The sequence below is a fragment of the Atractosteus spatula genome, chromosome 6, assembly GCF_055471065.1.
Source record: "Atractosteus spatula isolate fAtrSpa1 chromosome 6, fAtrSpa1.hap1, whole genome shotgun sequence".
NCBI lineage: Eukaryota > Metazoa > Chordata > Actinopteri > Semionotiformes > Lepisosteidae > Atractosteus > Atractosteus spatula.
In genome coordinates, this window is record NC_142711.1 from 3,778,528 (window position 1) to 3,799,137 (window position 20,610).

Below are 20,610 nucleotides of genomic sequence, written 5' to 3' on the forward strand. Positions count from 1 at the left end.
GCAGCTTTTTAAAATTCTCACTGTACATTCCAATATCTTTAATGAAAACTAGTTTTACAAAAAAGACTAGATAAGCAAAGATGCTAATAAAATTAATAGGTGGCTGAAAGTACCCTTTGAACAATATTCCTGAATTCTGAAGTCTCTTTCCTCTTACTGTGCTGTGCATTTTCATTCTCTCTTCATACATTTTGCTCCAAAATATTACATATCATGCCCATATGTATGCTTATATACCTATTTCATAGAGATAGTATTGAGAGTTTTTGAAAAAAAATGATGCTCTTATTATTTACAGTAAGATTTTAGTTTCATGTGAAAATGATTTTACGTGCCTTATCACAGCTGTTAGTGGTTTCTCTTGTGCTAAAGATTATGAAAGACATCACCATGGGTTAATATAGGGAGAACAGTTGGATGGATTTGGTTTCCTTTCCTTGGTCATAATGCTTTTGCTGAGCTGTCAGGTGCCAGCTCTTTAGTGAATGCTCTTGTTTGCTCACCCTGACAGCGTGACACTTTCGTGACAGAGTTCTCTCACTTCTTTCAGCGGCCCAAAACTGCTGGTCTTCCATCTGTTTCTCAAACATTGTCATTGGTGTGCTGTGGAAATCTCATCACAAGGAACAGCTAAATTTGGATTAGATATACTTTTCTTTTTTGGGGTCACACATGCTTTTTCCTAAGGATATGTGAGGCGCTCCAGGGTTTGAAATAAAAACTGTCAATTGTTTTTTTTCTTACAAGTAAACAATAGCCTTATTTTTCTAGCAGCCACCTGACAGGCCTGTGCTGTTTGCCAAACACCTGGCCCTCATGTTAGGTGCTACTGAGTGATTGTGTCGAAGTGGCAACATTTTTATTGCACTTCCTGCCTATGATTACAATGATATAGCTCCTACTGTATGTTGCGCCGACCTGTGAGCTCACAGATGCCCAGGTGCAGGAAGAACATAGCTGATAAACAGTCATTTCAGATACTATAACTTTTCTCCCTTGAGGTGAAGCGTAATAAAAGCAAGATGAACACTTAATGTGAAATAATAGGATACTATAGTGTGAGGGTACTGAAGACTCCAACACATGGTGTGTTGAGCAGTCCTTATTGTAAATATTGTAAATCCTTAACTATTTACAATAAGGACTCAGCCCAGAAATGGAGAAATTTAAATGCTGGTTTGAATTATTTAATTATTATCTTAATTATTTAAGAGGAATGCTCCTGTTTTCTCTGCTGTAAGGATCCCCAGAGAAACGGCTGCTTCCTCCCTGTGATGGGAATGCCATCTCCCGTCAGGATCGTCAAGTTCTGGGTTCAGCACTTCCTGGCAAATGTCCGATGGGGAACAGCACCCACTGCAATATTATTAAAAAATCTAAAGAACAGTTTTTAGACGGTTATTAGATTAATATCACATGTGCTAGAGAACTTTCATTTATGAATAAAATCAACTACAGTGGGTGAATCCAGGTGCTAGTAATATGATGTAAACAATCAAGCAATTGCGGCTGATAATTGAAAATGAAATGATATGTACTGCTTTCAGGAAGATTTGTGTTGTCGTCTCATAATCAAGTAGAAAACAGGACCCTCTTTGTGAGTTTTCGAAAGCTAACAGTAATTGTGTTATTGGACAGAAGTTTGAGTAGACATCAAGTTCTAATCTTGTACTTCTGCTTCCTTGAGCATAAAATCACCCTGGCTGCAGACGTGCCGTGGGCAAATGTGCTCGCATTCTGCATTGTGAGGACCTAACTTCTTTCGCACTCACCCAAGAGTGGAATCGTTTCTTTCCAACCTTAACCTCCCACCAAAAACAAGGGGGTCTGCTTCCACCATCTGTCAGCGTTTTACTGTCGGTTCTCCTGATGTCAACAAGCCATCTAGGACATCAGAACAATGCAGAAGTTGTGTTCTTTCCCTACCCTTTTTCTCTTCCTAATCTCACCAGATCCTGTTCTCCTTCCTTTCCCCCTTCTCTCTTTGTTTCTGGCGGATCGTCCAACCCACCGCATTTATAGCCCCAGTCTATATGAAGTTGTTTCGTCTCTCCCCGCTTCTTCTTTTTGCTGTTCCGACAGGAGCAGACTCCCACTCTGGCCCACAAATGCACGGTCACCTTGTTCACAGCTCACACTATCCCTTCTGCTTGTGAATATACTACTATAGTGTCCATTTATCACCTCCCTTGGGGTGGTGTCCAACTGGTGCAGTCCAGCCCTCAGCTCTTCCCCCTCCATTTCCAGCTGCATGTTCCTTTTACTTGTGGGGGTTTCGCTCAGATATGTTCTCATCCATTCTGTCTGGCAAACTTCAGCAAGTGATAACTTTCCTGCTTCCGTGTCAGGCACTACTCCTCTGGCTCACTGCAGCATTTTACTCTGGCTACCACAGAGTTTGAATTTCCAGCAAACCGGTTCTGTTTGCCTGCTAACTGCTAAGTAGTAGCTCGGTTCCTGCTTTTGCATCAAGCTGCTCTTCCAGGTCACCAAGACATTTTCTTCTGCCTATCACAAATTTCCAATCCCAAGATAGCCAGTCCTGTTACTGCTTGGCTACTTGAGAATAGCTTGCCTGTCCAGTGTATATCCCTGTTTAAGAGGGCAATATATTGCTTCTCAATGTTAGACAGAACTAGAAAAGGCAAAAGGAATTGGAAACTGTGCAGGAGGGGTTGTATCCAGGCTGCCTGGCTTACCAGTGTCATCTATAAATATCCTTCTGTACCATTCTTTACCTAATGTACAGTATTACTGAACAGAATTAATGATGAGGAGTGATGATGTACGGGGTAAAGGATGTGAAGTTAATCGGTATGTTCTGTGTGGTCATTCATGCCAAACATACTGTTTAAATGAAATCAATAAAAATACATTATTCATGTCAATCTAAAAAATAAAAAAGCCATTCATAATCATGTAGAAATACTTTTCTTTTCATAGGAGATACTGATTATTTTTGTTATTTCAGATATGTTGCACATATAGATATATACACATACAGATATATTACACATCAATAATTATGTCTCTTGTCTCTTGATTACACACGGGGGAGAACAAGGGAATGTACAGTAAGCAGACTGATCCCACTCAAGTAGCGGAGCTCTGCCACTTGGGGAATGTTGGTCACAGTCAACCTGTGTCATGACTCAGGCTCAAACATGGGATAACAGAGCTCATTCTGTGCTCGGGCCAGCATCTTTACTGTTTGAGTCACTTTCCTTTTAATCTCCACGTGGTAAGTAAGTACCGATAGCCTTATGACCAAAGATTGAGGGAATAACAAATCATCAATTTAATTTACACTCGTTGGGTTTTAAATGAGTTGATTTTAGACTAAATGACTAAATGAAATGAAGAAAACTTTCTCTGAAACCTTGCTGTATTCTGTACTATACAGGCAGAGAGAAAAGAGAGAAGACTGGGTGCTACAGTATATGACTGAAGCCGCAGAGAGTCCAGTGTCCATGAAGTCCAGAGAGTTAGCTGTAGCTACTGTTTTCCAAGCACGGTGCCCTGTATTTTACTGCTGAAGTTGTGAAACATGCCTGCGGCTCATTGCAAAACCAGCAAAACAAACTTTTACAGTCTCTGATTTTGTTGCCATTGCTCATGAGACTAAATGACTAATCTTGAGTCTAGACAGTTTACTGGCAACAGACAACTTCACCAGATTATGAATGTCTTGCACCTTGTTCGACAAAGTTTTTTTATATCTTAAGTTTTTCTCCAGTCTTAGTTTTAGTAGTTAGTCTTTTCTCTCTTTGTTGTAAGTCTTTACAATCAGTGAAAAAGACCAGTTCTTATACTCATTTTATAAAATTCTCTTCTGCATTCATTAGAAGATTAGAATGGTGCATAAGCTACTCCATTCGTTTAAGGGAACATCTCTTAAGTCGTAAAATGGTTTTGGTCCACAGGGTTTTCTTGAGGTAACGTGGTTTGTGAAGATATCAGTTTCATTTTTTTATAGTAATAAAGAAGCTGTGCAACTGTGAGTCAAGCAATGGCCCATCCTAACCAAAAGGACAAAGATATCATAAATGTTTCATTTTTTTTCAGTAATGAAGTGTGTCTGAAAGATAGTTCAGACACACAAGGGTTGCCTGTGGAATCTAAGCGATAACACAGACTGTTGACTTTTATCATTTGTTCCTCTCTGTTGCATACCTTTAGAAAATTATGACTATTTAATTACCATATGTCAGTGTATACAGTATGTGGGACCTGCATGACACTGCTTGATAAGCAATTAGATTATGAACAGCAAAGGGGCCACATTCAGAACTGATCGCTTGTACCTAAAGACAGTGTTTCTTTAAATGGGTTTAACTCAATGACATGTAGTACATACCTCTGCACACTTAAAGGACAGTAGTTTGTGACTGTAAATCACCTGATGCATTCCTTGCTGTTGATGCTTAGTAATTCGTATATGTACAGTAATTAGTTGAAGAAAGCCTAATCCATTTAATCCATATACAAAGTATTACTTTAAAGACTACTAAACTCTAAAATATCTCCCTGCTTCCCAGAGTGATATCACCTACAGTATGTTGAATCAATACTTTCAGGCATCTGAATTGTACTTTTCATCTTGCGAATGTGAGAAGATCTGACTATTGCCAGCTGTGCAGGTACCAATCTTTTTGCTGAGGAGTGTCTTTATAATTTAGGTAATTTAACTTTGCTCCCTTTCTGATACAACTCACCAGCAGAACAATTGCTTTACCTAATGAAGGTGATTAGCCAAATTACTGGATTTCATGACTCATCGGTCCTTCTCTACATTGTCTCATTTGGCCCTGGCTCACATTGCCCCAGGAGTATGAGCAAACTCAATCATGAGCATCTAATTCTCTCTTCTCTCAAAACTCAGATTCGCTACTTGTGGATCCCCAAGTTAAACAGGTTTCTTGGTCTCATGCTTTTTTTTTCATTCTGCATTCCATAGACAATACACGTAATTTTAAAGGAGCAAACATTAATATCTAGGGGACAATTATTAATGAGCTGCAGGGTAGTTGCTGTGTTTATTTCAAGTTATTTGATTTTTCAGCGATGGGTTTAAACAACGTCTTAGCTGAAATGCAGGAGATGTTTGATTAGACTGAATCAGTGCCACACTAAGTAAAAGACTGACTGGGAAGAATAATAAAGTCAATTGAGTATGAAGGGGTGAACAGTGGGACCGAGCAGAGAGACTTAAACTGCGACTCGTCAAGATCTTTCAGTTGTTGGGTCAAATTCTAATAAGGGCAAAACAAGATGACGAAAAAAAGGTTTAAAGTAAAAGGTGTAGTATGCTTAATACATTGTCTTTAACTCACCTGGCTGAAGAAATGACAGAGCTGTCACATTCCTTCTCACCTATGAGGTATGATGTAGGGAGAACTGCTCATCAGTGACAGTTGGCTGGAGAGAGAGGAACTAGTAAAAATACACAGCCAGTGAGCTTTTATGCACAGGGAATTGAAAGTCCACAATTACACTGTGTCCTCCATCTGAACTTCTGATCAAGAACACATTAAGCTTATATTACACAGTTCATTTTGGTACCTAAGGCAAAGCAAGGATGTCCTTTTAAAAATGTGTTACAGGAACCAATTGCTGTGTAATTCTCATATGGAAATCCTTTGAAGTCCGAATGTCCAGTGTCCATATACAGATTGATTTAGGAAATTAATAAAGGAGACATTTGCTCCTTTCATGTTAAAATTGGCAGTTTGAAAATACAAGAACTGATAGCACTGAGACCACAGAAAGAAGGATCTGAAAACCTCCACTAAAAACTAATTTGAAACTGTTACCATTCTTATCTAATGTGTCTATAACAGCATGTTCATACCCTGCTGTATTTCACACAAGGCTCCTTTGTGCTTTGAACTACTCCTGCACAGTTTACAGTCGACTTTTCTGTTTCATTCACTGAGAAACATACCACTGCCCCAAATAAACAAGGTGTTGGATAGCAAACGAAAGACTCAGGCATGCCTTTACAAATCCATACTTCATAAGTTGGAAGATCGAGGAAGATAAGATCATTTTCTGGGTTATTTCAAGAAACAACCCAGTAAGCAGGGTGGTCAAAATGATTGCTTCTTGTTTTAACCTTTCTTAATGTGTGTTCCTGTTTTCTAAGACATCCAAACCATCTGCAGGAATCTGCAATACTCCTTACTAATATTGTCTCCATACTTGGCCACCGTTAACTATCGACAGTGGGGTATTTTCGAATGAAGTAGTCCTGAATACAGTATGCTTCAGTGCAATATTTAGTGTGGAATTTCGAATCACAGCCATTCCGGCAATTAAACAGCTGTGCTGAGTAATTGCCTTTTCTACATGCGCATATGTTTAAAAAATACAACTACAGAACATAAAGCCATGGACAGACTTCCAGGCAAAAAGAATGTACTTATGAGTAAAAAAATGTTTGTGCTGGCAGCACGTTTTGAGCATATGCTCTGTTCAAGTCGAATGTAATGGTGGTTTCTTGGGTTTGTTCCAAAACTATTTGTCCAGTAATTCCTTCTGATTGACCGTTCAAGCAGACTGCTGTACTGTTTGTTGTTAAGCCTGGATTATTTGCACAGTTTTATTTTTAATGCTCGAGGGACTGATGGGAATTGTACGCCATTTTATTTTACCTCATTGTTGCAACTTAGGGCAAGACAAAGGGGCTGCAGTACCTGCTTAGTGTGAAATGGCAACTAACAAATAATTTTGCTAGACTGGAAGGGAAGCCTGTCAGTAAAGTACCTCTCAGCATCCTTTAATAAAACTTTACACAACGAAATCCTAAAACACATAAAAAATGTAAGCCTATTCAGTACATACACTTGTGGTGGCCATTATACTCTATGTACTGTCCATAAGAAAATTAGCAAACATCTGTGACAAGTTTAGAACGCATTTAAAATGCTTTTCTGTCCTGCAGAAAGTAATTTAAATTGAAGTGAGTGAACAGACTGAAACCCCTATTTTTAATAGCACACAGTTATTTGTGTTTAAGGTTTGTATTGTGACAAGTTTCTATAGAAATGTTCCTTGAATATAATTTAGGTGATGGGATAGAAAGAGTTAAGGAATATCCTCAATACACAATTCAAGCTCTCAATTGTGTGTATTGACTAATCTTATTCTATTTTCACAATTATACTGTACCATTTAATACTCCTAAAACTACTAAACCATGTAATCTGTAAAATAGTTTTGTGGCTTAATGTCCTACTGTTTTAAATTTAAACATATTAAGACAAATTAAGCGTTTTTTTCATCTTAGGTATAGTACACATTAAGCATGCTGCTATTTGTACATTTTCTGTAATTATTACTGTATTGTAATGAGATACTATTTCTGAAGCACTAGTGTTTATAAATTACCAAGGTATGAAGTTTCTGGGAATTTGGAAGCATTTTTTTAAGTGTATCTCACATTAAGCATGTTACTGACACGGCTTTACGTTTTATATTAAGAAAAAATCGATCACAAAATAAGGCTTGGCATTTGCAACATTTCTAAAGGAGTGATTTTTAGGTAAGAGCATTAAGCACTGTTACCATTTTTCCACATTAAGCGTTATGGATTTGTTCCTGTCGTACCAAAAACTCTTGTGGTTACTCCACACATTAACTAGAGCCAAGTGTGTGTACTATCCTTTTGGTAGAAAGAATTTGAGGGTATTTTTCCATTAATACCACTTTTAAAATACAGTAGCTGTAATGTATAACTAGCAGAATAATGGCATAATATAAGTCTGTTTCAGAAAGATTACCCAAGAGTAGTGCAGCAACTGTAAAATTGATCATTTTCTGTGCAGCAAATCAAAATAAAACTAAAATTGTTAAGATATATTTGGTGCATGTGAATTCAAATTCTGTGTCTCTCTAAACAAGATCAAACACACTTAGCTATAATATAGTTTCATTTATGTAATGCAGACCCCTTTAAAATGTAGGATTATCAAGAAACAGGCAAACTGCATACCTAACATTTTGTTAAGAGTTTCTAATAACCTTTTACTGTTCCATGTTGATGTCCATGTTCAGATTTCCTGAATATCCCTTGGCTGGTACTACAGTATGTTCTGTGTTAAGCCAAGACCGAAACACAACCAATTTGCTTATGTGTTGGTATGAAAACATTACTGAGTGTGGATTGATGGAGACAGATAGGGTAACAGAGGAAGAGATCTACAGTAGTAGCGTTTTAAGGTTTTCATTCTGTGTGTTTTTTTAGTGTTGTTTTGTACTGTATTATTATATACCAAATTGTGCTTAGTCTTGCTTTAGAGTCCTGGTGCGCTACCTCACAAAAGCAACATACAATTTTGGATTAGTTATTAGTGATTGATCAAGAGCTAATAACTAATCGAAAAGCCAGCAGCCGTATCACCCTGCAACTCACAACTGGCAGCCCACTGAAGCTCAGCAGGTGTGAGCCTGGTCAGTACCTGGATGGGAGACCTCCTGGGAAAACCTAAGGTTGCTGCTGGAAGAGGTGTTAGTTGAGCCAGCAGGGGGCGCTCACCCTGTGGTTTGTGTGGGTCCTAAGGAGTAGGGGTGTAACCCCAGCATTCTGGCCAAATATCCCATTGGCCCTTACCAATCATGACTTCATAATAATACCCATCTCTGAACTGGCTTCATCACTCTGCTCTCCTCCCCACTGAGAGCTGGTGTGTGGAGAGCATTCTGGTGCATCATCCAAGTGGATGCTGCACACCACTGGTGGAGGTGGAGGGGATCTCCTTACCTGTAAAGCGCTGTGAGTGGAGTGTCCAGAAAAGCACTTTATAAGTTTAAGCAATTATTATTATTACTGGTATTCAGTCTGGGGATGAGATGGTCTTATGAGACCATCTGAGTCTTCCATTTACATGAGCATTAAGCCAAGTTACAAAGAAGTACATAAATAATAAGTAAGTGGGAGATTGAATGAGTGAATTAATAAACCATTACTTTATTTAATGTTTATTCATATACATATAATCAGCTACAGCAAACATTATTTTTATTGACAATAATTACTGAGATGTGTGTAGTGTGAGTATTTTTTGTTTGTAGTTAATTTAATTGTGAGAGCACAACATTTAGACACGACTGAGTAACTTAACTAAAAGCCTTATTGGCTGTCCTTTAGCTAGACATCTCATTTAACATTTGACATCTTCTGTCTTCACAGAGGAACATGACAAAAAGGAAAAAGCCCCCCTGTGTAATGGGCTTGCTCAAATGACTGCTCGAGAGACAATACTCTAATATTTACATTTTTGCATCCTTTTAGAAATAAACAGATAGGTAAATAAGTGCGTTATTTATTAATGTTATCTACGGATACGACATTATTTTATTTTACTTCTAGACTGGATGTTTTTTTTCCTTGTATCTCCAATAATTTGTTTAATGTTACCTATTGTTGTCATCGCCGTTATAGCTTGCAGACCCACTGGGACGGTGCCTTGCAGTCTGGAGATTCGCTCTGTTTGTGTCAGAAAGGGCTGCAGAGTGATGTGGTTGTGCTCTCTGTGGTCTTTGGCAGAACGGTTTGGCCTCGGGCCAGCATTGTTTCAGCAGCATAAGATACAGGAAAGCAGGGTACGGACACAGCAGGCAGACAGCTCTGCATTTCACAAGCTACCCAGAAATCATGACTAGAAGCTCGGAGTCACTTCTGCTCCCCCTTTCCCCAGCACACCAGCCCAGATGTTAATTACTAGAATTACTGAGCTGTGTCTCACTTGGGCCCTGGGCGTTTAACAGCCTGTGTCAGAGGGCTCAGGGCACCGAGTGAGGTACAGAAGTGATGTCACCCTCCTGTGAAATTCAAACAATATAAAACTCTGTCTGACACCTGAAGAAGGCTCCACAGCCAAAAAGGTTGTATTTCTTTTCTTCTCTTTTCAGCAGTATATAAACCTTCACTTGTTCCTTTGCAGCCTACGTGTGCTGACGCAGCTGCCTACTTGAACTACTGAAACTCTGTCTGTCTTTTCACATGGCGGAGTTATCCACTGTCTAGGGAGTGGTGGGGTGGGGACCAGGACTGAGTCCCAGCAGGGGCAGGGGGAGCTCCTCGTGCAGAATTGCACTTGCTCTTGTGTTGAAGAAGGGGCGCTGACTGCATTTAAACTGACAACATGTAGACCAAACCTGTGGGCCGAGCAACGTGTTTTACAAAAAGAGGACCGCGTCTCCCTTTCATGTTCATAACACTTTGTTTTGTTTTGTTTTTGTTTTTTTTTGTTCACAGTTGGTTTGGCATATCCTCTGTAATTCAGACCAACTGTTCATATACATGGATGATTATAGCTAACCACGAACTGGAGTGGTACCACTATGTCAGCCCCATCATGATTCTGGTGTTGTACTACACCCTGGCCACCCTCATCCGCCTCTGGCTTCAAGAGCCCACCGATGAAGTAAGTCGTCTGCTGCGTAGGCTGTTTAAAACCCCTGCTTTCATCATCATGTCATGATCTTTATTTATAACGTTATAAAAAAGTGAGTATGAGTCTCATTTCATTCCGGTAAAATAACAGGTTCCAGTTCCTAACTTTATGGGATAATCGATTATCCCCTATAAACCAGTTGGCAATTACACGCTAAACATGATGGATTGCAGCAGGTTGTTTTTCTCCTGCTTTTAAAACAAAGCCGTATTAAAAACAGGATTATTGTATAAATCTGCAAGCAGGAAGAAACGAAATGAGCTGACATTTCGTGTTTCAGTACCGTTTCATTGATCCATTCAGAAACATAACGCCCTCTCCAAAGAAAGAGGTATTTAATTCAGGTTGGAAAAGCCCCTGTCACACCCCACTAAGCCAGCCCTCTCACCCTCTCATGGACTCATAGGAAAAGGAATGATTTATTTTTCAATTATTGTTCACTGTTCAATATTTTAATGCTACAAAACTAATAGCATATCAATATTTGAGTTAACACGAATCACTCTCATGTGTAGGGAATTAACGTATCAACTTTGGATATCTTTATTGATGTATTTTATGCTATTACAAATAGAACTGTCTAAGGAAATTGATACTGATGTATGAATTGTTTTCATAAAACAATGTTAAAATTGCAGTTTTCCTTTTCATCGGCGACAAAATTAACCCCCTCTACCCCTCTGCTTTGCGATACATATACAATACAAATAGAATATAGCTTCAAGGTGCTTCATCATTGGTGAAGACAGATTACAGCAGAGGTGTCAAAACTCATTTCCTATACAGGCCAGATTTAATTTAAATGTACAGTACATCAAGTGGGCTATACGTACACATACCAAAAAATTATCAAAACCTTATACACAACCATTACATACTGTAGTATTATTCACAGTATTTGTAGTGCTTTGTGTTTTTGGTCGATATTATACAATGGGATACCTTCCTTAGAAACAGATATTGTGTCTTCTGTGAACAATTTAGTAAAACTGAGTTAGTGATGCGTTTTAGTATTATTAACCATAATTATTTAGAAATATAACAGTTGCAATTATTGTATCTTAGGTTGGTCTCTGGTCTGTTGAAAAGAACATTATGTTATCTCGTTCAGTAACTAATGAAAAATAATTACTATATTCACTCACCCCTCATTATACAGTACAAACGTTCAGTTTATATAACTTTGCTACAACAATACTGGTCCAGAAATGACAAAACAGGCAAACATACAATAATTAAGTAAGGAACGTATTAAATCCAAGTAATGCATTCATAGAGTTGTTGACGTGAAAGGTCTGATGCAAATCAAGGCAAGCAATATAATTTGCAACATACAGACATAGCTTTCAATAAAAGGGGTTTGATGGTCTAAGAAATCGTTATCTACTGCGTGTTTGCTTTGTTCCAATTGAAAATCCATATATCCTGCTGTTAATAGGTCTAGAGGCCTAACAACTACTCGAATGATTTATTGCTTATTAAAGACAGCAGGGTCTGGTTCTCCGAGATAACCATGATTATACCCAAACACCTAGCGTTGTTTACGTGAACTGACATACGACAGAGCAAGATTAGTGCTGATCAAGGTCTGTGAATCCACTAGCATGTTCACTAACAGGATCTGGCCTGGTTTTCTTTCTTAAGGAGTTCAAAGGAAATCTTAACGAAGAATTTTTTCAAGTAGTCTTGTGTAAGTGTAAATCACTGTTGAAAAGGAGAGGCAAGATCGTGCTGGAGATATCCTCCTACCCCCCCCCACCCCAAGTGTTTTTGTCCGTGTGTTTCTCCTACTGCAGATGTACTACGACGATGATGAAGAAGAAAAGAATCAGACTGAGGAGGACGAAAAGGAGATCACGTGCAATGAGACAGCGGAGAAGAAGCGACAGATATGGCGAAACGCGCACTGTAACACAGAGGAGAGAAATGTAGGGAGCGAGTGCTCTTTTCCAAATCAGCATATGTGCTTATTGAAATGTTACTAAAACACAGAACTTGACATCTCTGGCCGACACTTAGGAATTCACAAAAATGGTATCAATAAATTGTTAATGGGGTTTCCTAACATGCATTTATCATCTTTATATTTATGTAGCACCTTTCATGACACATTATATCAATTCACTCTACAAAACGAGGAAAGGACAAAAGGCGACATGTATGCCGAAAAGAGAAGAAAAGAAACACAACGTTTCTGCTGTGGAGCCTTCTTCACATGTTAAGAAGCCGAAACGTTGTGTTTCTTGTCTTCTCTTTTCAGCATGGAGTAAACCTTTGCCTGCTCCTTTGCACGTGCTGACGCGGCTGCCTACTTATGACATGCATATGAAGAACAATACATTAAATTACTGTAAATGAAAAGCTTATGTGGAATAAAGTTTTAAGAAAGGATTTGAAAGCGCTGGACTGACTTGCAAGATCTACAGTAATGCTGTCTGTGTTGGGAGATCATTCCTCAGCCTTGGATCAACAGAACTGAACGCTCCCCCAGGATCAGAAGTCTCGTTCTGCGAAAATGAAAACAGCCAGAGAGCTTAGAACAGAAATGATGTGTAGGAGTGTAAGGACATGTTCACGAAGGAGTCAGACCCTTCCGTATCACCCCGTCTGGTTAGATTAACAAGATTGACATCATCTAAGTGGTGCAACAAGGTGGATAGTGTTTGATTAAATAACTCCAGTCCTACTGTGGTCTTCAACCTCTGTTGATCTAAACTGGCAAAGTAAGCAGACAGATCCGCAGCACTAAAAGACAGCTGTATTACTACATGATTTAAAAGTAAATTAGGAAATTAAGAGAACTTCGTGCAAGGTCAACATTTCTATTGACTGTCCGGTTTCTGAGTGGCATTCACCTACATATTTATAATTTGAAAGTTGTCCCTAAATTTAATGACATTAAAACATGAGTTGAGCATTAGGTCTTGATCAGTCTACAGTACATGTTTATTTGTTTACAAGTATAATGCTTGTTTCTTCTAAGAGCAGCATTAAACACCATTTTAAAACAATTTTCTGTCTCACAGTTTCAGATGTTAAATAGTGAGTTCAGAGCCCTCAACAAACAAATTATTGATATACTGTATTTACAGTCACAGGCAAAAAAAATGAAAATGCACAGAGAAACTTATATTGAGTTTCAGCTTATATAGAGTTTGTGAGAAGATGAAATGTTATCTAAGATACATTAAAAGGAAAAGAGGATAAGAAGGAATTCCATACTTAAACAAATTTGGGCAGTGATGTATTTCATTTTAAGACTAATTGATTTAGCTAATTATTGATGATTGTCATGATTGAAAACCAGCTAAATACTTAACTATCAAACATTGAAGAAAATGGGATTTTGTTAATACTGACAATCAGAAAAGCAGAACCTCTGTAACTAATAACAGATGTGGAAGATCAAGGAAGAAGTCTGTGAAATGTCACAGAAAAAGTGTTTAACTGTCCCCAAACAGTTCTCTGATTATGATAAAATATTTGACATGAGAAATGAAAAAAAACCTGAAAGAAAAGGGATGTTAGTGAGCAATTAAAAAACACTAACAAGATCAAAAACAAGGGTGAAAACCAAGATGCCAAAATCTGTCGCAATACTATGCAGAAGAAAGACACTGGAGTTTTTAGCTCACTGCCCACACCAAGTTCTCTTCCCAGTGCTGATGATCGGATGAATCCCAAACAGTTCTGCTTCTAACAACACTGTCCAAATGGATTTGTGTGCTGCTGTATGTAGCTTGGATGTAGGATGTAACTACAAGACGAGTAACATAAGGATATTGCATCCATATCTTCTTCTGGCTTGCTCAGAACACTTCAGTCTTTTTATTCTTGTAGTGTGGCTGAATGAGATACAGTGTGCTATGTACAAAGTACTGCTTGGCTGCCATGTTCATGCTTAGAAGAAGATAACAAAAGTGTTAATGCCTTTGAATGTCTGAGCGCATCAATAACCTGCCTTGCACTGTTTGCTGTTTTACAGCTTCTTTCCACTCAGGATGGATACAGCACATCTGATGTTAGTATCTAATCCCTTAGCCTTGTCTTTGGCAAGAGTAAGATATTTTGCACTAGGCACAAAAAAAAATCTGTGGAGCACAATGCGATTTTAAATCCCCAGGACTGTCCTTAACCATGCCATCAGTTATTTTTATTTTCTTTCAGAAAGAACAATCTTTTAAATACAGATTTTCTTCTATCTGTCTGTCAGTGTTTTGATACATAGAAAATGCTTTGTGTCACATGCTCTCCCATTAATTTGATTATTTGTTTAAAAAGTGTGGTGCTGTTACTCTACAGAATGTGCTGTGGTCAATGTATGACATAAAAACAGTTTTCAGAAAAGTTACTTTTAAAAAGTAACCCATTACAGTTCCATGCTACTTGTATAAAACATAACTTTAATAGAGTAATAAGTAGCCAGTGGAGATTGTTTTAAAAGGTACTTCACAGAGTAACAACACACAATGTAACTGATGACTGAAATTATTTTCCTCTAACTTCTTATTTACTTTAAAAGGTAATATTATATTTTTACTTAATGTTTTGTTAAGCTTTTAAAAATCAATGCACATATTTTCATGTATTGCTTATAACCTCTTCTGAAAAATAAAGTAATATTTCAAATTGTTCCACAGGTACCCTTAGTTACAGCAAATGGAACACCTATTGATTACCACAACATATCAACTCCTTTGGCTATTGAGAATGGGCCAAGACAACTAGACACGTACTCCACGCCACAATACAAAATTGACCAAGTAGATGATGAACCAGGTGGGATACATCCCAATTTATTTTTTTACAAAACACTGCATGAAAGACTATGGAAAGTACAAGACTAATAGGAACAAAAGATTTTTCAGGACCTTAGAACACAATGGTAAAACCAAGGTTGCCTTTTATCACGACTGCTGTATTAATCTAATTTGTGACTATTCCCTTGCATGTGAACTGGCTTTGTTTTGCTCTACAGAGAAAAAAGAAGATAGTGTCTCTGAAGTTTATGAAGATGCTGATGAGATGTCAGAGGAAATTGAGAACCCAAAAGTTAATGCTTTGGTAACAATCTTCAGGTTTATCATGAAGCAAAGCTACATCTGTGCTTTAATAGCTATGATGGTAAGTAAAAAGCCATTCAAGGGATACATTTTAGGTAGAACTGTTACTGCACAAGCTTCTGCGTGAAGAAACAGAGAACTGCAAGATCTGTTCAAGACAAGGGCTGAAATTTAGAAGGCTCTGTGTTTTCTACAGTTTCTACTCAGCAAGCGTCGTCAGTATTTAAGTTGGTTGAAAATGTTATCTTCATGATGCATTCCTGCTTTCTACATATTCAATGGTCTTGTAAAAATAGGGTAATTAGAACATGCAGATGCAGGCAGGAGAGTTTTACAGAATGAGATTCCGGTTTCTGTTCTTTTCTTTGATTTGTATGTTTCTTTATTTGGAAGTGTGTATGTGGTCATTTCTGTTTTAAATATGTTTTTCGGATGTTTTTAAACATTGGTTCTAAAGCGCTGGTCTTAGGCCCCTTAGGACCAAAAACCCCTGACCCACCCCATCCACTTTCCAGGAACCCAGGAGATTATTCAAAATTCAGCATATTTGTACTGTGATGTGCATTTGCTCTTTTGCATCTTACATGCAATAATCTTTTTTGTTTTTTATTTGATTGAATAAGATCACTTTATTGGCCGTATACAATTAATTGCATTAGGAATTTGTCTTTTCGCATACCCCAGCTTGCTCTCCATGAGACACACAGACAGGGAGAGAAGCTGGGGGTCAGAGCGCAGGGTCAGCCATTTATACGGCGCCCCTGGAGCAGCTAGGGATAAGGGCCTTGCTCGGGGGCCCAATGCAGTAGGATTTCTCTACTGGCTGTGGGAGCCGCAGTGCCACCGCTCCACCTTATATCAAGTCGGGATTGAAAGAAATTAAAGCCTGTCCCCCGGCTGACAAATTCTTAGTTAATACAGTATGTGGTTGATTTCAGCATCGTGAGTCTAGCTTTGCAGGCTAATGTTTTTGAGCCAGCGTTGCCCTTGTGTCTGCAGGCGTGGAGCATCACCTACGTCAGCTGGCTCACCTTTGTCTTCCTGATCTGGTCCTGCACCCTCTGGATGGTCCGCGACAGGAGGAAATACGCCATGCTGACCTCTCCGTTCATGGTCTTCTACGGGAACCTGCTGCTGATTCTGCAGTACATCTGGAGCATTAAGCCCATCGAGCCGGTTTCTGGACTCTTCCTAAAGAAAGGAGTACCCTTTCAGGAACTGGGAACGAAGGTAATGTACGTCCCTGTCAAGATGTACGGCAGTGCGTCTTTTTTATTTAAAGTGGATGTTATAGCTGTAAGGGTCATTGTTTATTCCTGAGTGCGCAAATACTACTGCTAGACCTTCATTAGTGTGTGTCACCTACATTGACTTCTTTCTTCTTGTTCCTAATAGCATGTAAGAATATTTCCACATCTTTCGTTCTGTGGAAGATGGGGGGATACTGTGCTTCCCATCACACTGTTGTGTCTGTCACTCTGTCCTACTCTTCACTAGCACTTTACTTCTACTTTGAAATATCACCTGCACCTATCCACCACAGCAATCTTTATATCAATGTTTCCAAATCTCAGGGAATTCACACAATGCGGATCCAAATAAAACTGCCAAACACAGCACAAAGGAAGTCACATGGCACCATGATATCTCATATGTTTTTTACAAATATTGTGATCATTTTTAAGTTCTCACAAAGCTTATGTCCTATGGCCTTTTTTCACATTTCTAAGCACTGTTTAAGACACCTTGGGAAGCTTCTTCACAGTTTATCCCCCTGCCCTTAGCGTAGCCTCCCTCTATGAACCCAACAAACAGTGTTATTATTTTGCACTTTTATCGTATACAGTATATGTTATAGCTCATACAGTACCTATGAGAAATGTATGTACTGTATATGTGGCTTCAGTTCACTCATTTCTTTGAAATGAACCGTTTCTCATATTGTGTGCAATTGTGGAGTCAGACCTTTTAGACTAAGGCTCTGTGTCTGCATTTCAGCCCACAGCATAATACCTGTGTGCACATTACACATCAGGTTTAGTACTGAGAAAACTCAGCGATCCCTTTCTAACTTGAGCATTGACAGATTAAGACACTATAGAACGACACTGCTGATGTCCACTCCAATAGAATATGTGACTAAAGTACAACACGACTGAGACTGCAACTTAACTCCAGTTTCTACAAATGAAGCCGTGAGGTGGATTTGAAAGATGTGGATAAACATATGGATAGTAAGTTATAGAGTTAAAAATGAGAGCTGCGGTCTCCCCAGTGTTCAATGTCCATGTTGCAGACAAAACCCAGGGCACTCATATCTGCAGGGGGTCCACAGCATTTCCTAAGGGCAAGTTAGATGCCTGATCGTGGAGCTGATTTCAGTAAACTAATGCTGTATCGGCAGATTCTGTGTTTGCTGAGCTTTTGGCTGCTGTTGCGTCAGCATCTGATGGAGAAGCAGGAGAAGCTGCAAGAAGAAGCTGTGTTAACTGATGTCAGAGTGGACAGTCAGAAGACTGGTAAGGAAGGAAGTGAGACACACACCACAAAGTGGCTGCAAGCAGGACCTCAACACTGGAGCGGACTAATTAAGCGATGTGACCCTTCTTTTGTTCTGAGGGTGGATGAGAATATTCCACAGTATTGCAGATGAGCAAAACTAAGGAATACTGTACTCATTGAAAAGTTGTGCAAAATACATTGGCTATTCTCCTGGCTGCCATGCCTTTCTGCTCATCATTTAGGGTCACTATAGTATTGCAGATGTTCCAGATGTGGCCCAGAGATTGCAGTGCTAGTGTTCATGCGGTGGAGCTGAGGGGGTGGAAATCAGTCCTTGTGTTTGTTCAGGCTCCATATGGACTTTATGAATTTGTATTTGTATGCATGTACCCCTATACCCTGGTAGGTCTATAGAAAAGTATCCACCTAACATAGTGTGTTCCACATTTTAACAAACAATAGTCAAAATAAGTAGAAGCTGTAACTGTAGATTCATGGAATCTGACAGTTTTTGCCGTATTTTGTTTTCTGTTGTTTTTCACTGAGGCTTTGGTCCCTTGAATGTAGATTCTGTTAGTTTAACCCAATCGAGCAGTTCATTGCAGGGCTGTGAAACACCTCTGATTTTTTTTATAGAGGAGGAGGAAGATGAGGAAAACGGTGGCAACAAAGAAATAATGCAGGTTCTAGGCAACATGGTGATGGGCATGTTTGTGAAGTACTGGATCTACATCTGCGGAGGCATGTTCTTCTTCGTCAGCTTTGAGGGAAAAATTGTCATGTACAAGATCATCTACATGATGCTCTTTCTCTTCTGTGTTGCACTGTATCAGGTGAGATCTTTCCCTGCACACGTCTAGGCAGATGTACAGTAGCAGATAATGGCCCTGAACCGTACTTCTGAGAGTCATTGGCCTGCCACAGAATCAGTCCTCAGACTTTACTGTCACAGTACAGTGGTTTAAGCCAATGTGTGCTTCAAACAGTGATCTACTGTATTACTGTATGTGCCTTTAGAATGGTTATGCAGTGTAGAGGAGCAAGGTTGCAGTGCATGCCCCATCACCAGCCCAGTGCCAGGGGTCTATGTCTTATTATCTGTTTAGAGACTTCATTTCCATCATTAAAAACTCAATGCACGGATAAGAAAATGAAAAGCATTGAATTGAGTTTAATTTAATATTCTTTCCATTGACACATAGTTAAATTAAAAGGTCCTGTTCTCCAGACCACTGATGGGATTACTGTAAGGGATAAGTGCTTTGTTTTGCAGAGGGTACTGCATGTAGTATCAGGGGTTCCTGCAATGCTGTAGTACTGCAGCTCCTGCACGGGATCAAGTGTTTTGGTTTTCAGATGTTTTCAGTCACCTACTGACAGAAAAACCTCATCTTTAGGGTTTGTGTTGTGTATAATTGTGACACAGCACAGCACAGTGTTACATTAGTTACAACACAAGTTATAGTGCAGTTACAGTACATCAATATGCATGTTTCTGTAATTGTGCCTGTCCTAATTAGTACAGTTATGCAACACTCACTCATGCTGTGAATTATTTTATGAGATTATTGATTTTAACAGAATCTCTCATGTCACTGCCGCGTAGCAGCTGTCTCCAGTGGGTTCAAGGGTAGAACAAAACAGCCATTCTATACACCAGGGGCTTTTGGTTACTGTCCAGAAACCTTCTGTCTGTTTGCATTCTGTGTCCACTAGATGACACCTTTGCTTGCTAAATCTGTAATGTTTCTTAACTGTTTTGAAAGATGTAGTTGCAGTCTGGCTACATCATTATTTGAATTAAAGGGCCCGTTAGATATTTCAGGAGGAAGAAAAACCAACAAATCAGAGGAGATTAAAATCCCCTGCTCTAAAGGTCCAAAAGGCTTAATATTTGCCTGGAAACATTGAGATCACTTAACTCACGTTCGTACACAACACAGGACGTAGAAAAATATTCAATTTTTTAAACTTTTGATATTTAAAAAAAAAAAAACATTCTTTCTTCCAGGTGCATTATGACTGGTGGCGGAGAATTCTGAAGTATTTCTGGATGTCAGTTGTGGTTTATACCATGCTGGTCCTCGTCCTTGTTTACACCTTTCAGTTTGACTCATCCCTCCGTGTCTGGTCAAATATGACTGGACTGAATAAAGAAAAGTGAGTACGACAGTGCAGCTACTCATCGACGGGCCCTCACACTGCACTGAGGGAATTCCAAATATTGGGCACGTGGGTATGGGCACGTACTGTATCTGACTCATCGGGGAATCTGTGCCAGAGACGGTGTCCAATGAAGAACTAGTTAGGAAAGATTGAAAAAAGAAAGAAAAATATAAGTTGTTTTGCATCCGACTTGTCAATCAAATAGTACTGACAACCACTTTGCCTTTCTCTAAGATTTTTTGTTTCTTGTTTTTCTTAAATTCGCCAACAAACATGTCTAAATCCATACAATGAAAAAACAGAAGGTTGCTGTCGTTTGTTTTCCTACCTAGGTTTGTACTCAGATGTAGCCACATTCTTAAAAAAAAAAGATACAAACCCCTGATGTAGAGTTTGGTGTAAAATTTTAACAGGAAACATTT

The 20,610-nt window shown here is 38.9% G+C and overlaps 1 protein-coding gene across 9 annotated transcripts in view; it reads left to right on the forward strand.

Annotated features, from left to right (window-relative positions):
* piezo2b (piezo-type mechanosensitive ion channel component 2b) overlaps nt 1-20,610 on the forward strand; it is a 207,215-nt gene that overhangs the window by 136,138 nt on the left and 50,467 nt on the right. For 7 of the 9 annotated variants that reach the window (XM_088918201.1, XM_088918192.1, XM_088918196.1 and 4 more), the window contains exons 8-16: nt 10,259-10,427; nt 12,254-12,385; nt 14,443-14,478; nt 15,098-15,236; nt 15,436-15,581; nt 16,520-16,750; nt 17,925-18,039; nt 18,659-18,855; nt 20,034-20,182. In XM_088918201.1, the coding sequence (XP_088774327.1) occupies nt 10,259-10,427; nt 12,254-12,385; nt 14,443-14,478; nt 15,098-15,236; nt 15,436-15,581; nt 16,520-16,750; nt 17,925-18,039; nt 18,659-18,855; nt 20,034-20,182 (1,314 nt within the window). Of the gene's footprint in view, nt 1-10,258; nt 10,428-12,253; nt 12,386-14,442; nt 14,479-15,097; nt 15,237-15,435; nt 15,582-16,519; nt 16,751-17,924; nt 18,040-18,658; nt 18,856-20,033; nt 20,183-20,610 lie in introns of those variants that run through there. The other 2 variants (XM_088918193.1, XM_088918200.1) reach the window with 2 other exon arrangements.